This window comes from Entelurus aequoreus, linkage group LG16, assembly GCF_033978785.1.
Source record: "Entelurus aequoreus isolate RoL-2023_Sb linkage group LG16, RoL_Eaeq_v1.1, whole genome shotgun sequence".
Classification (NCBI taxonomy): Eukaryota; Metazoa; Chordata; class Actinopteri; order Syngnathiformes; family Syngnathidae; genus Entelurus; species Entelurus aequoreus.
In genome coordinates this window covers 22,381,072-22,400,099 of record NC_084746.1, presented here as the reverse complement: position 1 = coordinate 22,400,099, position 19,028 = coordinate 22,381,072, and the positions used below count along the sequence as shown (strand labels likewise).

Below are 19,028 nucleotides of genomic sequence, written 5' to 3'. Positions count from 1 at the left end.
TTGAAGATCATTTGCATGTTGTATGTCACTTCCTGTCAATGAGAAAGGACGCAAAAGAGAAAGGCTCCGCTCTTGCTACCGGAGTTTTTTGTTAAATCTAAAGATTTTGACCACTGATTTGCGATCACAGCCACAGGAGAGTACCCTGGCATCTTCAATCTGATTTTGGTCAGTTGAGAGGCACTGATACGCTGAAAGAAGGCGAGTTGGGAGAGCCGTTAGCCTCAAGCCAAAGGCGCCTTGCCACAGTTCAAAGCGGTTGCCTAGCAACCAAAAGCTACGGCGAGTTTACAGCTGTTTTAAAGTGATCCCGACGTCGCAGAGTGATATAAGTTGACAGGCTGACACCTCAAATTGATCTCTGAACGGCGCAAGATACGAAATTGTTGGAAAAAACAAGTTAAAGTGCCGCAAGTCGCTAAAGAAGCAACTGCCGTTAAGACACAAGCAAGAGGCATTGACGTCAGTGACTGCCGCGATGCGAAAAGGTAAAGGAAAGATTGAAATCCCGAAACCTTCGGGGTCAGCTGATACAGAACACAACTGGGAACAAGATTTGAGGTTGGACACAAGACATGATGGGAATCAAGAAGTGATAATACAAATACTTGAAGAAATGAAAGAAGAAATGAAAGAAATAAAGAAATGAAAGATATGAAAAAAGAAATGAAAGAAATGAAAGAAATGAAAGAAATGAAAGAAAAAATGAAAGAATTGAAAGAATATCTGAGAAAAGTAACAACAGAACACAAACAAGATGTGAAAAGTCTGCAGAAAAATATAGAAAATCTGCAATCTCAGAACAACAGAAGAAATAATGAAGCCACTGAAATGGGCAAACGAATGAAGACCCTTCAAGAAGACAACAACATGTTGAGGAATATCATAGATGAAATGGATCAGGACAAACGAATGAATGATATCATTGTGACAGGGCACCGAATTAAACCAAGATCCTATGCGAAAGCTGTGAATAATGAAGGTGAACCAGATGAAATGGATATGATCTCAGCAGAACAGCAAGTGGTCAACTTTCTGCAATCAAAGGAAATTGAAATTGACATTAATACCATCGAAACATGCATCCCATTGAACGGAAGAAACAACAACGCCACTCCAGTCGTGCTCGTGAAACTCGTAAAGAGAATATCTAAAATGGCATTGCTGAGACAGGGAAAGAAGCTGAAGGGAACAAATGTGTACATGAATGAGCATCTCACAAAACGTAATGCTGGAATCGCCAAGAAAGCACGCGACTTGAGAAAGCAGGGAAAAATCCAGGGAACTTGGAGCACCAACTGTAAAATCTACAACAAGCTGAATGGAGGTCCAGAAGCAAGAGTAATTGTTGTCCATGACATCAAGGACCTGGACAATTTTAAAGTTTACACAGCTACCACAACAACGATGATAATGGACTCTGACAGAAAACAAACACCCAAATTCAGCATCGACACTACTATGTTCCAAAGGACGACTAAACAAGAGGACCTACATTCAGGATTGCATCCACCTACACTTATTGAGATTATTGAAACAACATCAAAGATTGTTGAACAAGAAAATATGGAACTAAAAAATTTCTGCAACAAAGATTACAAAAACCAGGATTTGGAAAATGATATAGATCCAGATACAAATTTTTTCTCCCACATCAGTAATAATTGTTTTTATTATACAGATGATCAATATAATAGCAACATTACATGCGATAACAAATTGTCAATTATTCATTTTAATAGCAGAAGCTTGTATGCAAACTACAACTGTTGTGTATTGAGCTGTATGTTTTGTCTGCATGGTTACACCCAGTGACCACCAGGGGGAGTGCCAGGTGGGTTCATATATGTTGGGTTGAACTTCCGTTCGGTGTGTGGCAATAAAGCTGTCTAACGTCTACACCAGCTCCCGACTCGGCTCTCGTGATTACATACAGAAGGTGAAATAGGAGGATGACTGTCAGTGTTACATACTAACAGTCAGTATACAATAATTGGCGACGAGCACGGATGCGCCTGCCGACGGATTAAGAGGCGGGTGGCGGCGAATCCGCGGAGTTCATCGACGGCTAGCGTTAGCTTAGCTTTGTTAGCATTAGCTCCGCATAGCAGCGGGGGTACGACTCACGTCGGGACGACCTGCGAGCATGGCGGGCATCCTGGGACAGATGGACGCCTTTGATGAGTCGACGGAGCAGTGGTCGACATACGTGGAGAGGTTTGAGCATTTCGTGGCAGCAAATGGACTGAATGAGGGGAGGAAGCTGCCGGTGTTTTTCAGCGTGATGGGACCGGCGACGTACGGTCTACTGCGCAGCCTCATCGCCCCAGAGAAGCCGGGCACGAAAACGTATGATGAGGTAGTGACATTGTTGCAAGCACATTTCTCCCCAAAGCCCATAGTGATAGCGGAGAGATATAGATTTCATAAGAGAGATCAGGGGGAGGGGGAAACTATTACACAGTATGTAACAGATCTAAAAAAATTATCAGAGCACTGTGAATTTGGAGCTTACCTGCAGGATGCACTAAGAGACAGGTTAGTGTGTGGGTTGAACAGTGAGTCGATTAAAAAGAGGCTGTTAACAGAGAAGGATTTAACATACCAAAGAGCAGTTGAACTAGCAGTTTCAATAGAAACAGTGGCACGTGAATCTCAACAGCTCAGTAGCTCACAGAAGGTGAACGCTGTCTCTCTCTCCTTGCCACCGGGCCGTAAATGCACTCGTTGTGGTAGAGTAAATCACAAAATGGAGGAATGTTTTTACAAGGACCAGTCCTGCCACAATTGTGGAAAAAGGGGGCACATAGCTCGTATGTGCAGGGAGGATAAAGGGGGACCGAAGACAACACATTTTTTTTGGGTTAAAAAGGGACAGAAAATGAAAGGAAAATTCAAAAAGAGGGCCGATCAGGTAGAGGCGGAGACTAAGCCCAGCGACCCAGAGACAACAGATTCAGATGGGGTGGGAGGCTTACATGTAGTGGAGGTAGAAAAAAGCGTTAAACATGATAGCGCTGCGTCAGCGATTATCTGGGTTAGACCCAAAGTGGAGGGACAAACTATAGAAATGGAGTTAGACACAGGTGCGGCAGTGTCGATCATTTCAGAAAAAGTATACAATGCTAAATTTAGCCAGTTACGCCTCCGTACCACCAACCTACTGTTGAGATCGTATACAGGGCAGGTTATGACACCCTTGGGGGTAATAAAAGTAGACGTGCGTCTCAACAAACAACGGGCACGTCTCCCCCTGTATGTGGTTAAGGGTGACGCTCTCTCTCTTTTTGGACGAGAATGGTTGCGAAAAGTAAAGTTAGATTGGACAATGATTAAAACTATTCGAGCTACACATCCCATACAGGAAGACCGCACAATGGCGACAGTACTAGACAGCCATGCCAGGGTGTTCCAAGAAGGTCTAGGTACACTAAAGGGCTTTGAGGTGGCGTTAACCCTCAAGCCGGTGCATCAACCGAAGTTCTTCCAAGCACGGGCGGTGCCGTATGCACTTCGGCCGAAGGTGGAGGAGGAATTAGAGCGTTTGGAACAGGGGGGCGTACTGTCTCCAGTACAGTTTAGTGAATGGGCTACTCCAATTGTACCCATTTTAAAAAAAAATGGGAAAGTACGTATATGCGGAGATTTTACAGTGACCTTGAATCCCGCGCTTTGTGCTGAACACTACCCCATTCCGAGGATAGAAGATCTTTTCGCATCGCTAGCAGGGGGGCAGCGTTTCAGCAAATTAGATCTGGCGAACGCATATTTACAGGTGCCGGTTCAGGAAAGCTCCCGTAAATATCTGACCATTACCACGCAGAAGGGAATGTTTTGCTATAACCGTCTTCCCTTCGGGATCACCTCTGCGCCGTCAATCTTTCAGCGAGTCATGGACCAAGTGTTGCAGGGCCTCCCCAACGTCCATTGTTTCCTGGACGACATTTTGGTGACTGGGGAGAACGATGCAGATCACCTAAAAAACTTAGATGCAGTGTTGGGCCGATTGGGAAAATTCGGTTTGCGAGTACAGAAGGAGAAATGTGAATTCTTCAAGAGTTCATTAGAATATTTGGGGCATGTCATTGATAAAAAAGGGCTACATAAGTCCCCAGAGAAGCTTAAGGCCATAGCGGAGGCCCCAGCCCCCATTAATGTGAGTCAGCTCCGTTCTTTTTTGGGCCTGATAAACTATTATGGGCGTTTTGTTAAAAACATGGCAACCATGCTCAGCCCGTTACATGAGCTGTTGCACACCGGAGTGGCATGGAAGTGGTCACCAGAGTGCGAGAAAGCCTTTAAGGCAGCAAAAGACCATTTGCAATCAGAACAGGTGCTAACGCATTATGACCCCAGGTTGCCCCTGCGGATAGCGTGTGACGCGTCGCCGTATGGGGTGGGCGCGGTACTTTCGCACGTGATGCCCGGTGGTGAGGAGAGACCCATAGCCTTTGCCTCTAGGACACTGAGCAAGGCAGAGCAAAATTATGCTCAGATTGAAAGGGAGGCGCTGGGAATTATTTTTGGGGTACGTAAATTCCACGCCTATTTGTACGGGTGCCATTTTACACTACTCACAGATCACAGACCGCTGACAAGTATATTGAGTCCCAGTAAGGCGACGCCACCTATGGCGGCCGCACGACTGCAGCGGTGGGCGTTAGTGTTAGCGGCACACAACTACACAATCCAATACAGGAAAGCAGCAGATCATGGGAATGCAGATGGTCTCTCACGGTTGCCACTGCAGGTAGCGCATGGGGAAAAGCCAGACGCAGTAGATAGGGTGACAGTACATCACCTTGAGACACTCCCAGTGGACAGTGAAGATATTAGGAAGGGAACTAAATATGACCCAGTGCTCTCTAGGGTAGTAGATATGGTAGTTTCAGGCCAGTTTGTTGGAACAGTTGGGCAGAATGACGCGTTGGCACCCTTCTACATGCGACGAGACGAACTGACGGTGATCCAGGGGTGTTTGCTATGGGGCAGTAGAGTGGTGGTGCCTCCAGCGTTGAGACCGCAGCTTCTGAAGGAACTACATGCCGGGCACCCAGGCATGGTCAAGATGAAGGCCATTGCACGGAGCCATGTCTGGTGGCCGGGGTTAGACGCCCAGATTGAACAGCAGGCCAGGACATGCTCTACGTGTCAACGGAACCAAAAGAACCCGGCGCTCTCCCCACTACACACCTGGCCGTGGCCGGGATCTCCATGGCAACGGATCCATGTGGACTTTGCGGGGCCGTTCGAAGGACACATGTTCTTGGTGGTGGTAGATGCGTACTCTAAGTGGCCGGAAGTACAGGTGATGAAAACGACGACGACGGAGAAGACTGTACAGGCCCTGAGGAGTATGTTTGCCCGCAACGGAGTACCAGAGACACTGGTTAGTGACAATGGGCCACAATTCACAGCGGCAGAGTTCGGGGCATTTCTCCGGGCAAACGGAGTGAAGCACAAAAGGTCAGCGCCGTTTCACCCCGCCACGAACGGTCAAGCAGAGCGTTTTGTGCAGACGCTGAAGCGTTCATTGAAAGCGTCTAGGGGAACATTTACGCTGCAACATCGAGTGGAGGCATTTTTACTCAGCTACAGGAATGCGCCTCACATGACGACGAGTGAGTCTCCGGCTATGCTCTTCCTGCGCCGTCGGCTCCGCTCTCGCTTGGACCTTGTGAAGCCGAACGTGTCGGCTACGGTGGAGCTGGCGCAGGAGGGCCAACGAGAACGCAGAGATCTGGTGGCTAAGGACAGACGGTTTGCAGTGGGGGAGGCCGTGCTGGTGCGTGATTATCGACGGGGGGAGGAGAAGTGGATGCCTGGACTGGTGGCATCACAAGAGGGACCGGTATCCTACTCCGTGGATGTGGGGGCAGGCGCACTCTGGAGACGTCACACAGAGCAGATGAGAGCCGGTGACCGTGCGCTTTTGGTTCCCACTGGTCCAGAGCAACCAGCTGTGCCGAGTGAACTGACAATTGGGGCCCAGCCGGTTGCTCCCCCCCCTTCTCCGGCAAGAGGGGATGCTCTGGGAACCGGGACAGTCGCCCCCGAGCCAGGAGGGTCACCCAGACGGAGAGCGGATGTTGGCGCGCCAGGCCGGAGGTATCCACTCCGGGTTACCAGAGCTCCAGACCGCCTTAATCTCTGAACTGGGGGCGTGGGTTGTTAGAGAGTCATGTCACGTTTTGGGGCAGAATAATCCCCGTTGACTGACTCCGAGGTTCGGGGGTAGTCTACCCCCCGGCCTCAGTAAGCATGTATGTGTTTAAGTTTGAGTTCCCTATTTACAATAGCCCCCTAAGTGGGTATTTCAATGTATTTTATGGTTACACCGCCGATTCGCACAAAGCATCATTTTGCACATAACACACGTTCTAAGTGCTTATGGCCTAGTCTGTTTTTATAGGCTGGGGTTAATAGGGGTGGTTTTAGGTGGGTGCGAATCTGAATAAGTGGGGAGGGATGTTGTGTATTGAGCTGTATGTTTTGTCTGCATGGTTACACCCAGTGACCACCAGGGGGAGTGCCAGGTGGGTTCATATATGTTGGGTTGAACTTCCGTTCGGTGTGTGGCAATAAAGCTGTCTAACGTCTACACCAGCTCCCGACTCGGCTCTCGTGATTACATACAGAAGGTGAAATAGGAGGATGACTGTCAGTGTTACATACTAACAGTCAGTATACAATAACAACAACATTAAGAACTTTTTGGAACACATCAACGAACCATTCAAAGTGATTGCTGTTACAGAAACATGGATTATGATAAAAAAGGAATAGATTTTGATCTGGAAGGATATGAACTAAACTACATCAACAGAACCAACAAAAATGGAGGAGGAGTAGCTGTGTACGTGATGAAGAACCTGAACTACAAAGTGGTAAAAAACATGTCATTTGCTATAGATAATATCTTAGAATGTATAACTATTGAAATATGTCAGGAAAAAAGCAAAAACATTTTCATCAGTTGTATATATAGATCACCTAAGTCAAGTATAGAAACATTTGAAGAATGGATCAAGGAAAGAACATTACATGGATAATGGTCAAAGAATAATGTTCTTATGTGGTGACTTTAATATTGACTTATTGAACCCTAACAAGCAAAAGTCTATTGATGACTTCATTGATACAATGTACAGCATCAGTTTATATCCAAAAATCACAAAGCCAAGCAGAATCACAGCACACTGTGCCACGCTTATTGATAATATTTTTACCAATGAGTTTGACAATAACACTACAAGTGGTCTACTTATAACCGACGTTAGTGATCATCTGCCAGTTTTTACAATATATGATGGACACTACAAGAAGAACATGGAAGACAAAAGGACATTTCGAAGACAGTGCACAAAGAAGAGGATGACTGCCTTCAAAATTGAGCTACAAAAGCAAGATTGGGACAATGTGTACAATGAAAAGGAGGTTGATGAAGCATATGAACATTTCTTAAACAAGTTCATAATACTTTATGACAAACATTGTCCATGGATACAACTCAGTAACAAGCAGAGAAAGAATAATCAACCATGGATGACAAAAGGATTAAAACATGCTTGTAAGAAGAAGAATACACTATATAGAGAATTTATAGCACAAAGAACTATAGAGGCAGAAATTAAGTACAAAACGTATAAAAACAAGTTAACAGACATACTACGATCATGTAGAAAATAATATTACAGTGAATTATTGGACAGGAACAAAAATAATATGAGAGCAACATGGGGCATCCTCAATAGCATTATTAAAAATGGCACAAAGAGGGACTACCCTCAATACTTTTTAGACGGAAATAAAAACAATGACAACATAAAGGAAGTAGTTGAAAGCTTCAATAATTATTTTGTAAATATTGGACCAAAATTGGAAGAAAGGATTCCAGACCCAGTTCCAATTGAGGACTATAATGATACCATAGAGCGAAATCCCAACTCCATGTTCCTCAGTAATGTGACACAGGAGGAAATAGTGACAATCGTTAAAAAATGTAAATCTAAGACTTCAACTGATTGTAATGGAATTTATATGGAAACGATAAAAAAGGTTATAGAAGAGATCTCAGGACCATTAATGCATATTAGTAATCTATCATTTCAAACAGGTACATTCCCAAACAAAATGAAAATAGCTAAAGTTGCACCAATTTATAAGACTGGAGATAAACATCAATTTACAAATTATAGACCTGTTTCTTTACTTCCACAATTTTCTAAAATCATTGAAAAACTGTTTAATAACAGATTAGAGAGTTTCATAAATAAAAATAGAATACTCAAAGAGAACCAATATGGATACAGAGCTAATGTCTCAACTTCAATGGCTTTAATTGAAATTACAGAAGAAATTACCAATGCAATAGACAGTAAAAAATGTGCAGCAGCAGTTTTTATGGATCTAACTAAAGCATTTGACACAATTAATCACAATATTTTAATCAAAAAACTAGAACGATATGGCATCAGAGGGTTAGTCTTAAACTGGATAAGAAGTTATCTAACGAACAGGAAACAATACGTGAAGCTAGGCGAACACATGTCTACAACGCTAAATATATCCTGTGGTGTACCTCAGGGATCAATATTAGGACCTAAATTATTCAATCTCTATATAAATGACATTTGTAAAGTTACAAAAGATTTAAAGTTAGTATTATTTGCGGATGATACAACAGCGTTTTGTTCAGGAGAGAACACACAGGAGATAATACAAATAATAACAGAAGAAATTAACAAATTAAAAAGATGGTTTGACAAAAACAGACTATCGTTGAATCTCAGTAAAACTAAAATAATGCTATTTGGTAATAGTAGTAGAGAAAGTCAAACACAAATAGAAATAGACGGAATAGAAATTGAAAGAGTAAATGAAACCAAATTTCTAGGTATAATGATTGATGATAAATTGAACTGGAAATCTCACGTAAAAAATATACAACATAAAGTAGCAAGAAACACGTCAATAATGAATAAAGCAAAACATATTCTAGACAAAAAATCACTTCATATTCTCTACTGCTCACTAGTGTTACCATATCTGAGCTACTGTGTAGAAATATGGGGAAATAATTACAAAAGTACACTTCATTCATTAACGGTGTTACAAAAAAGATCAGTTAGAATAATACATAATGTTGGATATAGAGAACATACAAATCATTTATTTATTGAATCAAAGATACTGAAATTCCACGACATAGTGAATTTGCAAACAGCTAAAATTATGCACAAAGCAAACTATAACCTGCTACCCAAGAATATACAACAATTCTTCTCAACAAAAGAGGAGAAATATAATCTTAGAGAAAAATGTAATTTAAAACATTTGTACGCACGTACAACACTTAAGACCTTCAGTATATCAATATGTGGAATTAAATTATGGAATGGATTAAGCAAAGCAATCAAACAATGTACTAATATGATCCACTTCAAGAAACTCTTCAAACTTAAAGTGTTTACAAAGTACAAAGAAGAAGAACCATAACAAACATTCTCAATTTATTTCATCCATCCATTCATTCATTCTTAAAGTAATCTTACTTATCTCATCATATGAAATATGACTTACTTCACCAATTATTATTATTAAATTCTTACTACTATTTATTTATTTATTTTTATTGCGATTACCTATGGAGTTTATTGTGAATAAATTGAGAACAGGAAGTGAACAAAAAAGTTTCAGCAACTGTTATGTAAAGAAAAGGGGTAGGATTAAATAAGCTCTGCTTCTTCCTACTCCTTTTCGAACATGTTGAAAAGAGAAACTGGAAATTGTGATGTATCATGTTGTATGCTTGCATGTTCGAAATAAACTCAAACTCTAACTCTAACTCTAACGTTACCGTATGCAAATGTCCCGCCCCCTGCAGGATGTCATTCTGACCAGCGGCTGTAGTCAAGCCATTGACCTGGCGATCAGTGTCCTTTGTAACCCAGGAGACAACATTGTGGTTCCATGTCCAGGCTTCTCCTTATATAAGACTTTGGCTGTTTCCATGGGCATCGAGGTCAGACTGTACAACCTGATGGTAGGATTTCTCATTTCCTTCGTACGTTCATGATGATATTCTCATTTCTAATTTCCTTCGTACGTTCATGATGATATTCTCATTTCCAATCAAACATGGTGATATCCTCATTTCCATCATACATTCATGATGGCATTCCTCATACATTCACAATATTTTCATTACTCATGCGACCCCAAAAGGGACAAGCGGTAGAAAATGGATGGATGGATGGATGTTTCGCATACAACCATGATAATATTGTCATTTGCCTCATACATTCATAATGATATTCTCATTTCTCATTTACTTCATACATTCATGATCTTCTCATTCCCATCACACATTGATGATAATATTCTCATTTCACTAATTATATTAATGATGAACTTCTCATTTCTCATTTACCTCATAAAATCATGATGAAATTCTCATTTCCATCATATATTCATTATGATATTGTCCATCCATCCATTTTCTACCGCTTGTCCCTTTTGGGGTTGCGGGGTGTGCTGGAGTCTATCTCAGCTGCATTCGGGCGGAAGCATTTCTCTCATTTATTTAGGATTATATTTTCATTTCCCCCATAAACTCATGATGGTATTCTCATTTCTCTCATACATTCATTATTATATTCCCATTTCCATCATCCATTTATGATGATATTCTAATTTCTCATTTACCTCATGCATTCATGGTGATATTCTTTTTTCCATCATACATGCATGATTATATTCTCAATTCTCTCATACATTCACGTCCGGAAAAGTCTGCTGATGTACTAAGTACTATCTTTCTATCTGTGTGCTTCTAATTGTTTTACAGCTTTCTTTATTCCTTCTCAAACATATTTATTAGTCTTATCAAACGTACAAAGCACCATATATAAATCATATCATATCATATATATATATATATATATATATATATATATATATATATATATATATATATATATATATATATATATATATATATATATATATACATACATATATATATATATATATATATATACATACATACATATATATATATATATATATATATATATATATATATATATATATATATATATATATATATATATATATATATATATATATATATATATATATATATATATATATATATATATATATATATATATATATATATATGTCTTAATTAGATTATCCAAAAAGAATAGTGCTCGATACCGTGGTAGAGCGTAATATGTATGTGTGGGAAAAAATCACAAGACTATTTCATCTCTACAGGCCTGTTTCATGAGGGTTTCCTCAATCATCAGGAGATTCTCCTGATGATTGAGGTAGTCTTGTGATTTTTTCCCACACACATATATATATATATATATATATATATATATATATATATATATATATATATATATATATATATATATATATATATATATATATATATATATATATATATATATATATATATATATATATATATATATATAAGAAATACTTGAAAATATATGGTTGAATGCCATATATATGATTGATTTATTTTTCATGCATTCATGAAGGTATCATTATATCCTTCATATGTTTATGATCATATTTCCACTTCAATCATACAATCATGATGAAATTCTTATTTCCATTATATAGTTATTGATATTCTCATTTCCCTTCTACATTAACGAGGATATGATCATTTCCATCATACATTCATGATGCCATTCTTGATTCTCTCATCCATTCATTATCATATTCTCAATTCTCATTTACCTCATACAGTCATGCTGTTTTCATTTCCATCATGTATTCATGATGATATGATCATAGTGTTCTCATTTCCATCATACATTCATAATGGTATTTTCATTCATGATTATTTCCATCATACAGTCACGATTATATTCTCAACTCTCTCATATATTCATGATGATATTCTCATTTCTTATTTCATCATACATTCATAACGCTATTCTTATTCATGATTATTTTCATCATATGTTCATGATAATATTCTCAATTCTCATACATTCATAATGATATTCTCATTTCTTATTTCCCTCTTACATTCATGTTGATATTCTCATTTTCCTCATGTATCCATGAGTGTACCTCATTTCTCATTTTCCTCATATATTCATGATGATATTCTTATTTCTTATTTCCATCATACATTCATAATGGTATTCTTATTCATGATTATTTTCATTATACTTTCATGGTTATATTCTCATTTCCTTTATACATTCATGATGATATTTTCATTTATCATTTTCTTCATACATTCATGATGCCATTTTCGTTTCTCCTCATATGGCAAAAGGATATTCTCATTTCCCTCTTACATTTATGATGCCATTTTAATTTCTCATTTCTGTCATACATTGATGATAATATTCTCATTTTCTCCTTCAATTTGTGTGTTTGCACACGTCAAAGTTTAAAATCTACTTTGACTTGATAATAACGGTGTTGTGTTCACTGAAAGCTTGAAAGGTGTTGTGGTACGTGCGCCAGGATTCTGCAGAGTCAACAGTTCCTGTTGTTTACAAACCTGTTTGAAAGAATAACTGTGTGCTTGACAAGCTTAGTTATCTGTATGTGCCACAAGTAGTCCATCCCACGAGTTGTTCAGATATTCTTTGTTCTTCCATAATCAGCCCGAGAAGTCATGGGAGGTGGACCTGCAACACTTGGAGAGCCTGATGGATGACAAGACATCCTGTCTGATTGTCACTAACCCATCAAACCCATGCGGTTCAGTGTTCACCAAGGACCACCTACAGAAGATCCTCACAGGTCAGCAGCACTCGTCAAGAATTCCCAGAATCCTCTCTGAATATGTACTTCATTAAATGTTGATGGGTCTTCCTTCACAGTGGCCTCCAGAAACCATGTGCCTATCCTGGCAGATGAAATCTACAGCAACATGGTGAGAGCAGGTGTAGAGTTTTCAAAGTGTCTCGTCATGTTGGCTGGCATCCACAGGCCCTATTTCACCACACCGAGGCACATTTTTCACCACTGTGTTTGGTTTGGTGGTATTTGGGCGGAGGTTAGACCACCACCCATCAGCACATAATCACGTTTTTACCATTTAGCTCACCATTGAGACATTCTTGAGAACCGATCCAAAGCGAGCGTGTCAACTGACTGCTGCATTAAACTTACATGACAGTGATCGCTTTGTTTACAGCAATCTAATGTTCATATGTGACACAATCACAAAGTAAAAGCGCAGCGAAATGATAAAAGATACATCCAAATAGAAATAAGTGTATTCCAACAAACTGCATGCCTCTGTGTAAGAAGCAATTCCATCCATTGTCAAATGCAGAAGTGCAGCGTCGACATGTTAGTCTCTAATTGTCTTTATGCAACCCACCATGCACACTCACTGCCCTGACGTGCACTGGGAGGCAGAGATGTGGGCGCGGCTTTGCGGCTGAGAGCCCTCGGATTGGTGGAACATTGACATTATATATATATTTTGCGCTCACATTTAGATGAACATTTCATCGATTCTGTTCATAACTTTTATGGACAGAATTCTTAGGCGCAGTCAGGATGTTGAGGGGATCTGGTTTGGTGGCTGCAGGATTAGGTCTCTGATTTTTGCAGATGATGTGGTCCTGATGGCTTCATCTGGCCAGGATCTTCAGCTCTCACTGTATCGGTTCGCAGCCGAGTGTGAAGCGACTGGGATGAGAATCAGCACCTCCAAGTACCAGTCCATGGTTCTCGCCCGGAAAAAGGTGGAGTGCCATCTCCGGGTTGGGGAAGAGATCTTGCCCCATGTAGAGGAGTTCAAATACCTCGGAGTCTTGTTCACGAGTGAGGGAAGAGTGGATCGTGAGATCGACAGGCGGATCGGTGCGGCGTCTTCAGTAATGCGGACGCTGTATCGATCCGTTGTGGTGAAGAAGGAGCTGAGCCGGAAGGCAAAGCTCTCAATTTACCGGTCGATCTACGTTCCCATCCTCACCTATGGTCATGAGCTTTGGGTTATGACTGAAAGGACAAGATCACGGGTACAAGCGGCCGAAATGAGTTTCCTCCACCCTTAGAGATAGGGTGAGAAGCTCTGTCTTCCGGGAGTAGCTCAAAGTAAAGCCACTGCTCCTCCACATTGAGAGGAGCCAGATGAGGTGGTTCGGGCATCTGGTCAGGATGCCACCCGAACGCCTCCCTAGGGAGGTGTTTCGGGCACGTCCGACCAGTAGGAGGCAAAGAGGAAGACCCAGGACACGTTGGGAAGAATATGTCTCCCGGCTGGCCTGGGAACGCCTCGGGATCCCCCGGGAGGAGCTGGACGAAGTGGCTGGGGAGAGGGAAGTCTGGGCTTCCCTGCTGAGGCTGCTGCCCCCCGCAACCTGACCTTGAATAAGCGGAAGAAGATGGATGGATGGATCATTTGATTCAAACTTCAATGTGATAAAAATTAGCTAAATGTGCGAAAAGTGGGTTAAATCTGAAAGATATATCTGAAAAAAAATTGTGACTAATCTTTTCCATTCGGCAACACACAGTGTTAGTACTGTTTAAGTTGACAACCCGTGTATCTGGTTCCTCATGCAAAGATGAAATTAGGCGTTGTTTGTTAGCCTATATAACTAACAATTTCAATTGTTAATGATCCACAACGGATTCAGCCCCAGGGCTAATTTTTGCCATTCAGCTTCTGTTAGATTACCTTAATGACTTCATGAATGACTAGTGCTACGTCACATGGGTGTTGAAAGCATACGCAAATGCAGCAAACACTGCTAGGATATCAAGGAAGGGAGAGGTCACCGTCAAAACTAATGAATTTGGGAAAAACCGACACTGTCAACATTTGTACTCCTAAAAGCGAAGTACAGAATACTTACTGAAGTGTACTGACAGGCGCAGCATTTGTCTACACTGGTGCTACATAGGTTGTATCTGCATGCTCTTGGGCAGAGGTTCTTAACCTTGTCCGCCCGAGATCGTGAGCAGTGTTGGGTTGGTTACTGAAAAGCAGTAACTAGTTACAGTTACTAGTTACTTTATTTCAAAAGTAACTCAGTTACTAACTCAGTTACTTACACCAAAAAGTAATGCGTTACTGTGAAAAGTAACTATTTAGTTACTTCTTTTTCTTTTCTTTTTTATTTTAAGGCTCCCATTAATGCCCTTTTAGCCTTCATTTCAGTACTGTTATTGCACTGGAGAATAATACAATGTGTTGATCAACTTGACATGCATTTTCATCACTGAACTCTGCTAAGCAATGTGGTCTACATACAACACACAAAGACAAAGATATGTTTCAAAGGGCCAATTTATTTCAGGCCAGAACAAATTGACAAAACTATTTTAAATAGCTGCAGCATAATGACACTTTAACTTTAAGTAGATAGGATCTTTGATCCAAGACACAACTTAAATTTAACTAAAATGTTATTTTCTTTGTGCTCGACAAAAGGAAAGTATTGAGAATGTCTCCATGTTAAGAAACTCGACTTCTGGCTTCACCATGATGTCTTGTTAGTTGTTACGAGAGTGTGTTGTTATGTGTGTGTGTGTGTGTGGCCCTTTAAGATATGACAGCATGTGAGGTGAGTGACGTCAGTGAGTGAGTGGGCGAGAGAGGTGAGGGAACGGCGACAGTGAGTGCGTGCAGGTGCTCTAGCTTGGTGTATGGCTGCGTCCAGTAAAGTCACAAAGTTGCAACAAACCACCGGCCTCGTCATTCGCCCTCAGCTGTAAAGACCCACTTCCGGGTAAAGTGAAGGTTGTACGCCCCGAAGTACATAGGCCCTGGAGGAACGTCTCCCCTGCGCCCCTCAACTACGGTCTGGGAGGCCCCCCCCCCCCCTCCGCCCCCACCCACAGAAAGCATGCCTCTTCTTTTCCTTGTGACACAGAAGGATGACACCGCAGCGCTGCAATAAAACACACTCAGATCTTCTGTTTTTAGCCGATACTACATAAAAAATGAGTTACTGAATATAAAAAATAACGCGTTAGATTACTAGTTACCGCCGAAACTAACGGCGTTACAGTTACTTTGTAACGCGTTAGTCCCAACACTGGTCGTGAGTTCAAACCCCGGCTGAGTCATACCAAAGACTATAAAAATGGGACCCATTACTTCCCTGCTTGGCACTCTGCATCAAGGGTTGGAATTGGGGGTTAAATCACCAAAATGATTCCCGAGCGCGGCCACTGCTGCTGTTCACTCCTCCCCTCACCTTACAGGGGGGGATGGGTCAAATGCAGAGAGTAATTTCACCACACCTAGTGTGTGTGTGACTATCAGTGGTACTTTAACTTTAACCTCTCTTGACCTCTGGGCCCAACTTTTCTACTCTTGATTTTAATTGTATTCAATAATTATTTCTAACCTACTCACAGTATAACAGGATAAACCTTGTCAAATGATATGAAACCATGTGTTAATCATTATTATTATTATTATTATTATTATTATTAAGGCTTAGCTCAATAGCTAAATAATAATCATTCTAACTCAATCAATAACAAATATAAACAAATAGACATGTTTCTTAAATAAACTGTCAAAATAATGTAAGTGTAAAAGAAAATATAGATTCACCACTTTAGTCATACTTTTTTGCGCTTAAGAAACGTTTCAGTGACTTTAGCTCCAGACTTCTTCTGTTTGATATTGTAATTACTGCCACAGGTGGTGAAAAAGTGTATTACAACTGAGTACTGCTGCAGCCCATACGGACCACAGCTGAGAAACATATTTTTGGCGGTCCAAAAATGGTTAAGAAACCCTGCTAAAGACACTTTTGCAATGATGCTAGCTTCCATTCCCAAACGCAGCGGACATGTGGGGTCTTGACACACACCTTCACCGGTTTTGTGTACCTTCCATTGCACAAATCTCTTGCTTGCGTTGCTTCTTTGTTGTGGCGTACGGGAGGAATTTGTAGAAGTGGAAATGTCGGGGTTGTCGGGTGCATTTGCAAAAGCCACACTGCCAACCTCTAATCGCTGCACAGCAGCTGAATGACTGTGCACTTTTCAGCCTGCATGTGTTTGCACTCAATACAACACTGCATGCAACTGGGGGGCGGGGGCGACCGCAAAGCCTTTTTTATGACCTCGCCGTCTCTCACACCAGAAATGTCATACTCTATGTACTGTTACATTGAGTCTTAATGACAATGTCTGATGAAAATGCAGTAGTTCTCACAGATATAAACATACGTGGACTCATTTTATTTCAACGAGAAAAGTCACCGAAAGTGTTGTTCAATCTCATTTAGAAGGCCAGCAGGGGTGTTGAATTATTGTCCATCTGGCCAATCAGACATGGGGCAGTTCCCTGCGCCTGTGCATGTCTTGAATCCTGCACAGCTTTAACGACAACCAGCTGTCTTGCTTTGTTGTCCAACCCACAAGAACCTTTGCCTGTTTTTGATTTGTCGCATCTTTTAACTTTCTCATTTTTGTATTTGATCTCAATAAGTTAATTCCCTAACTACTAAATTTTTATATAAAAAATGTATCAACAGTGCTTTAAAAGTGCATCAAAAGGACATCGACGCTGTTTTTTTTGTTTTTGTTTTGTTTTTTACCCACTGTTTGTATTTTGCTAAGAATGATGACAAAAGTGTATTGAAAGATGAGTATTGTTAGCATCGTGTTAGTGAAGACTATAAACTTGGGGGCCCGCAGTGAGCTAAACATTAGCCGATATATATATATATATATATATATATATATATATATATATATATATATATATATATATATATATATATATATATATATATATATATATATATATATATATATATATATATATATATATGTATGTATGTATGTATGTATATATATATATATATATATATATATATATATATATATATATATATATATATATATATATATATATATATATATATATATATATATATATGTATATGTATATATATATGTATATGTATATATGTATATAAAAAGTTTGGACACACATTCTCATTTCAATACATATATACATACATATATATATATATATATATATATACATACATACATATACATATATATATATATATATATATATATATATATATATATATATATACACATACATATATGTATATATACATACATATACATACATATATATACTGTATATATATACTGTATGTATGTATTTATGTATGTATGTATGTATGTATGTATGTATGTATGTATGTATGTATGTATGTATATATGTATATATGTATATATATTAGGGCTGGGAATCTTTGGGTGTCCCACGATTCGATTCAGAATCGATTGTTGGGGTCACGATTCGATTCAAAATCGTTTTTTTTTTTTCAATTCAACACGATTCTCGATTCAAAAACAATTTAAAAAAAAAAAAATTTTTATTTATTTTTTATTTTTATTTTTTACTTTTTTTTTTAAAAAATGAAAACAATACACAACAATACCATGATAATGCAATACAATTTCAAAACCAAACCCAATTTTGGAGTTCTGAACTTGTGATTTCTTGCAGTGTTAAGTGGTAATATTTCACATTTGTCCCAATTGACTTTATACCCTGATAAACAGCCATATTCAGTGATGACATTATTGATATAGTGTAGAGAGGAGTTAACATGTGACAGGTAAAAAAATTATGTCGTCACAATACATCGATAGCTTATTATACTGAGAGCCAATTTTTATAACATGAATATTATTTTCACTTCTTATTTTTGCAGCTAAGGGTTCAATAACCAAATTAAATAATAATCCAGATGCAGGACATCCCTGTTTTACTCCTCTTTTTAACAAAAAAGCTTCTGAAATATGATTATTGGTTTTGACTGATGCCATGGGCCTTGTATAAAGCATCTTAATCCATTGTATAAAATTATCTCCAAATCCAAATTTACGTAATGTGCAAAACATAAATGAGCAGTTTATGCGGTCGAATGCCTTCTCCGCATCAACAGTACATACTGCTGTGGGATAAGGGAGACTTCTAGCATAGTAAATAACATTAAACAATGTCCTTGTATTGTCTGAAGATTGTC

At 39.6% G+C, this 19,028-nt stretch overlaps 2 protein-coding genes across 2 annotated transcripts in view; both read left to right on the top strand.

Annotated features, from left to right (window-relative positions):
- tat (tyrosine aminotransferase) overlaps window positions 1–19,028 on the top strand; it is a 50,016-nt gene that overhangs the window by 9,350 nt on the left and 21,638 nt on the right. The window contains exons 5-7 of the mRNA XM_062023479.1: window positions 9,887–10,045; window positions 12,654–12,792; window positions 12,873–12,925. Coding sequence (XP_061879463.1) covers window positions 9,887–10,045; window positions 12,654–12,792; window positions 12,873–12,925 — 351 coding nt within the window. The remainder of the gene's footprint in view (window positions 1–9,886; window positions 10,046–12,653; window positions 12,793–12,872; window positions 12,926–19,028) is intronic.
- On the top strand, window positions 2,147–6,590 carry LOC133630709 (uncharacterized protein K02A2.6-like). Its single transcript, XM_062022380.1, has one exon. The coding sequence runs from the start codon at window positions 2,147–2,149 to the stop codon at window positions 6,152–6,154; it is 4,008 nt and encodes a 1,335-aa protein (XP_061878364.1). The 3' UTR covers window positions 6,155–6,590.

Bases quoted from the DNA above. Each gene is read 5' to 3' on its own strand.
- LOC133630709 (XM_062022380.1), top strand. From the start codon at position 2,147: ATGGCGGGCATCCTGGGACAGATGGACGCCTTTGATGAGTCGACGGAG.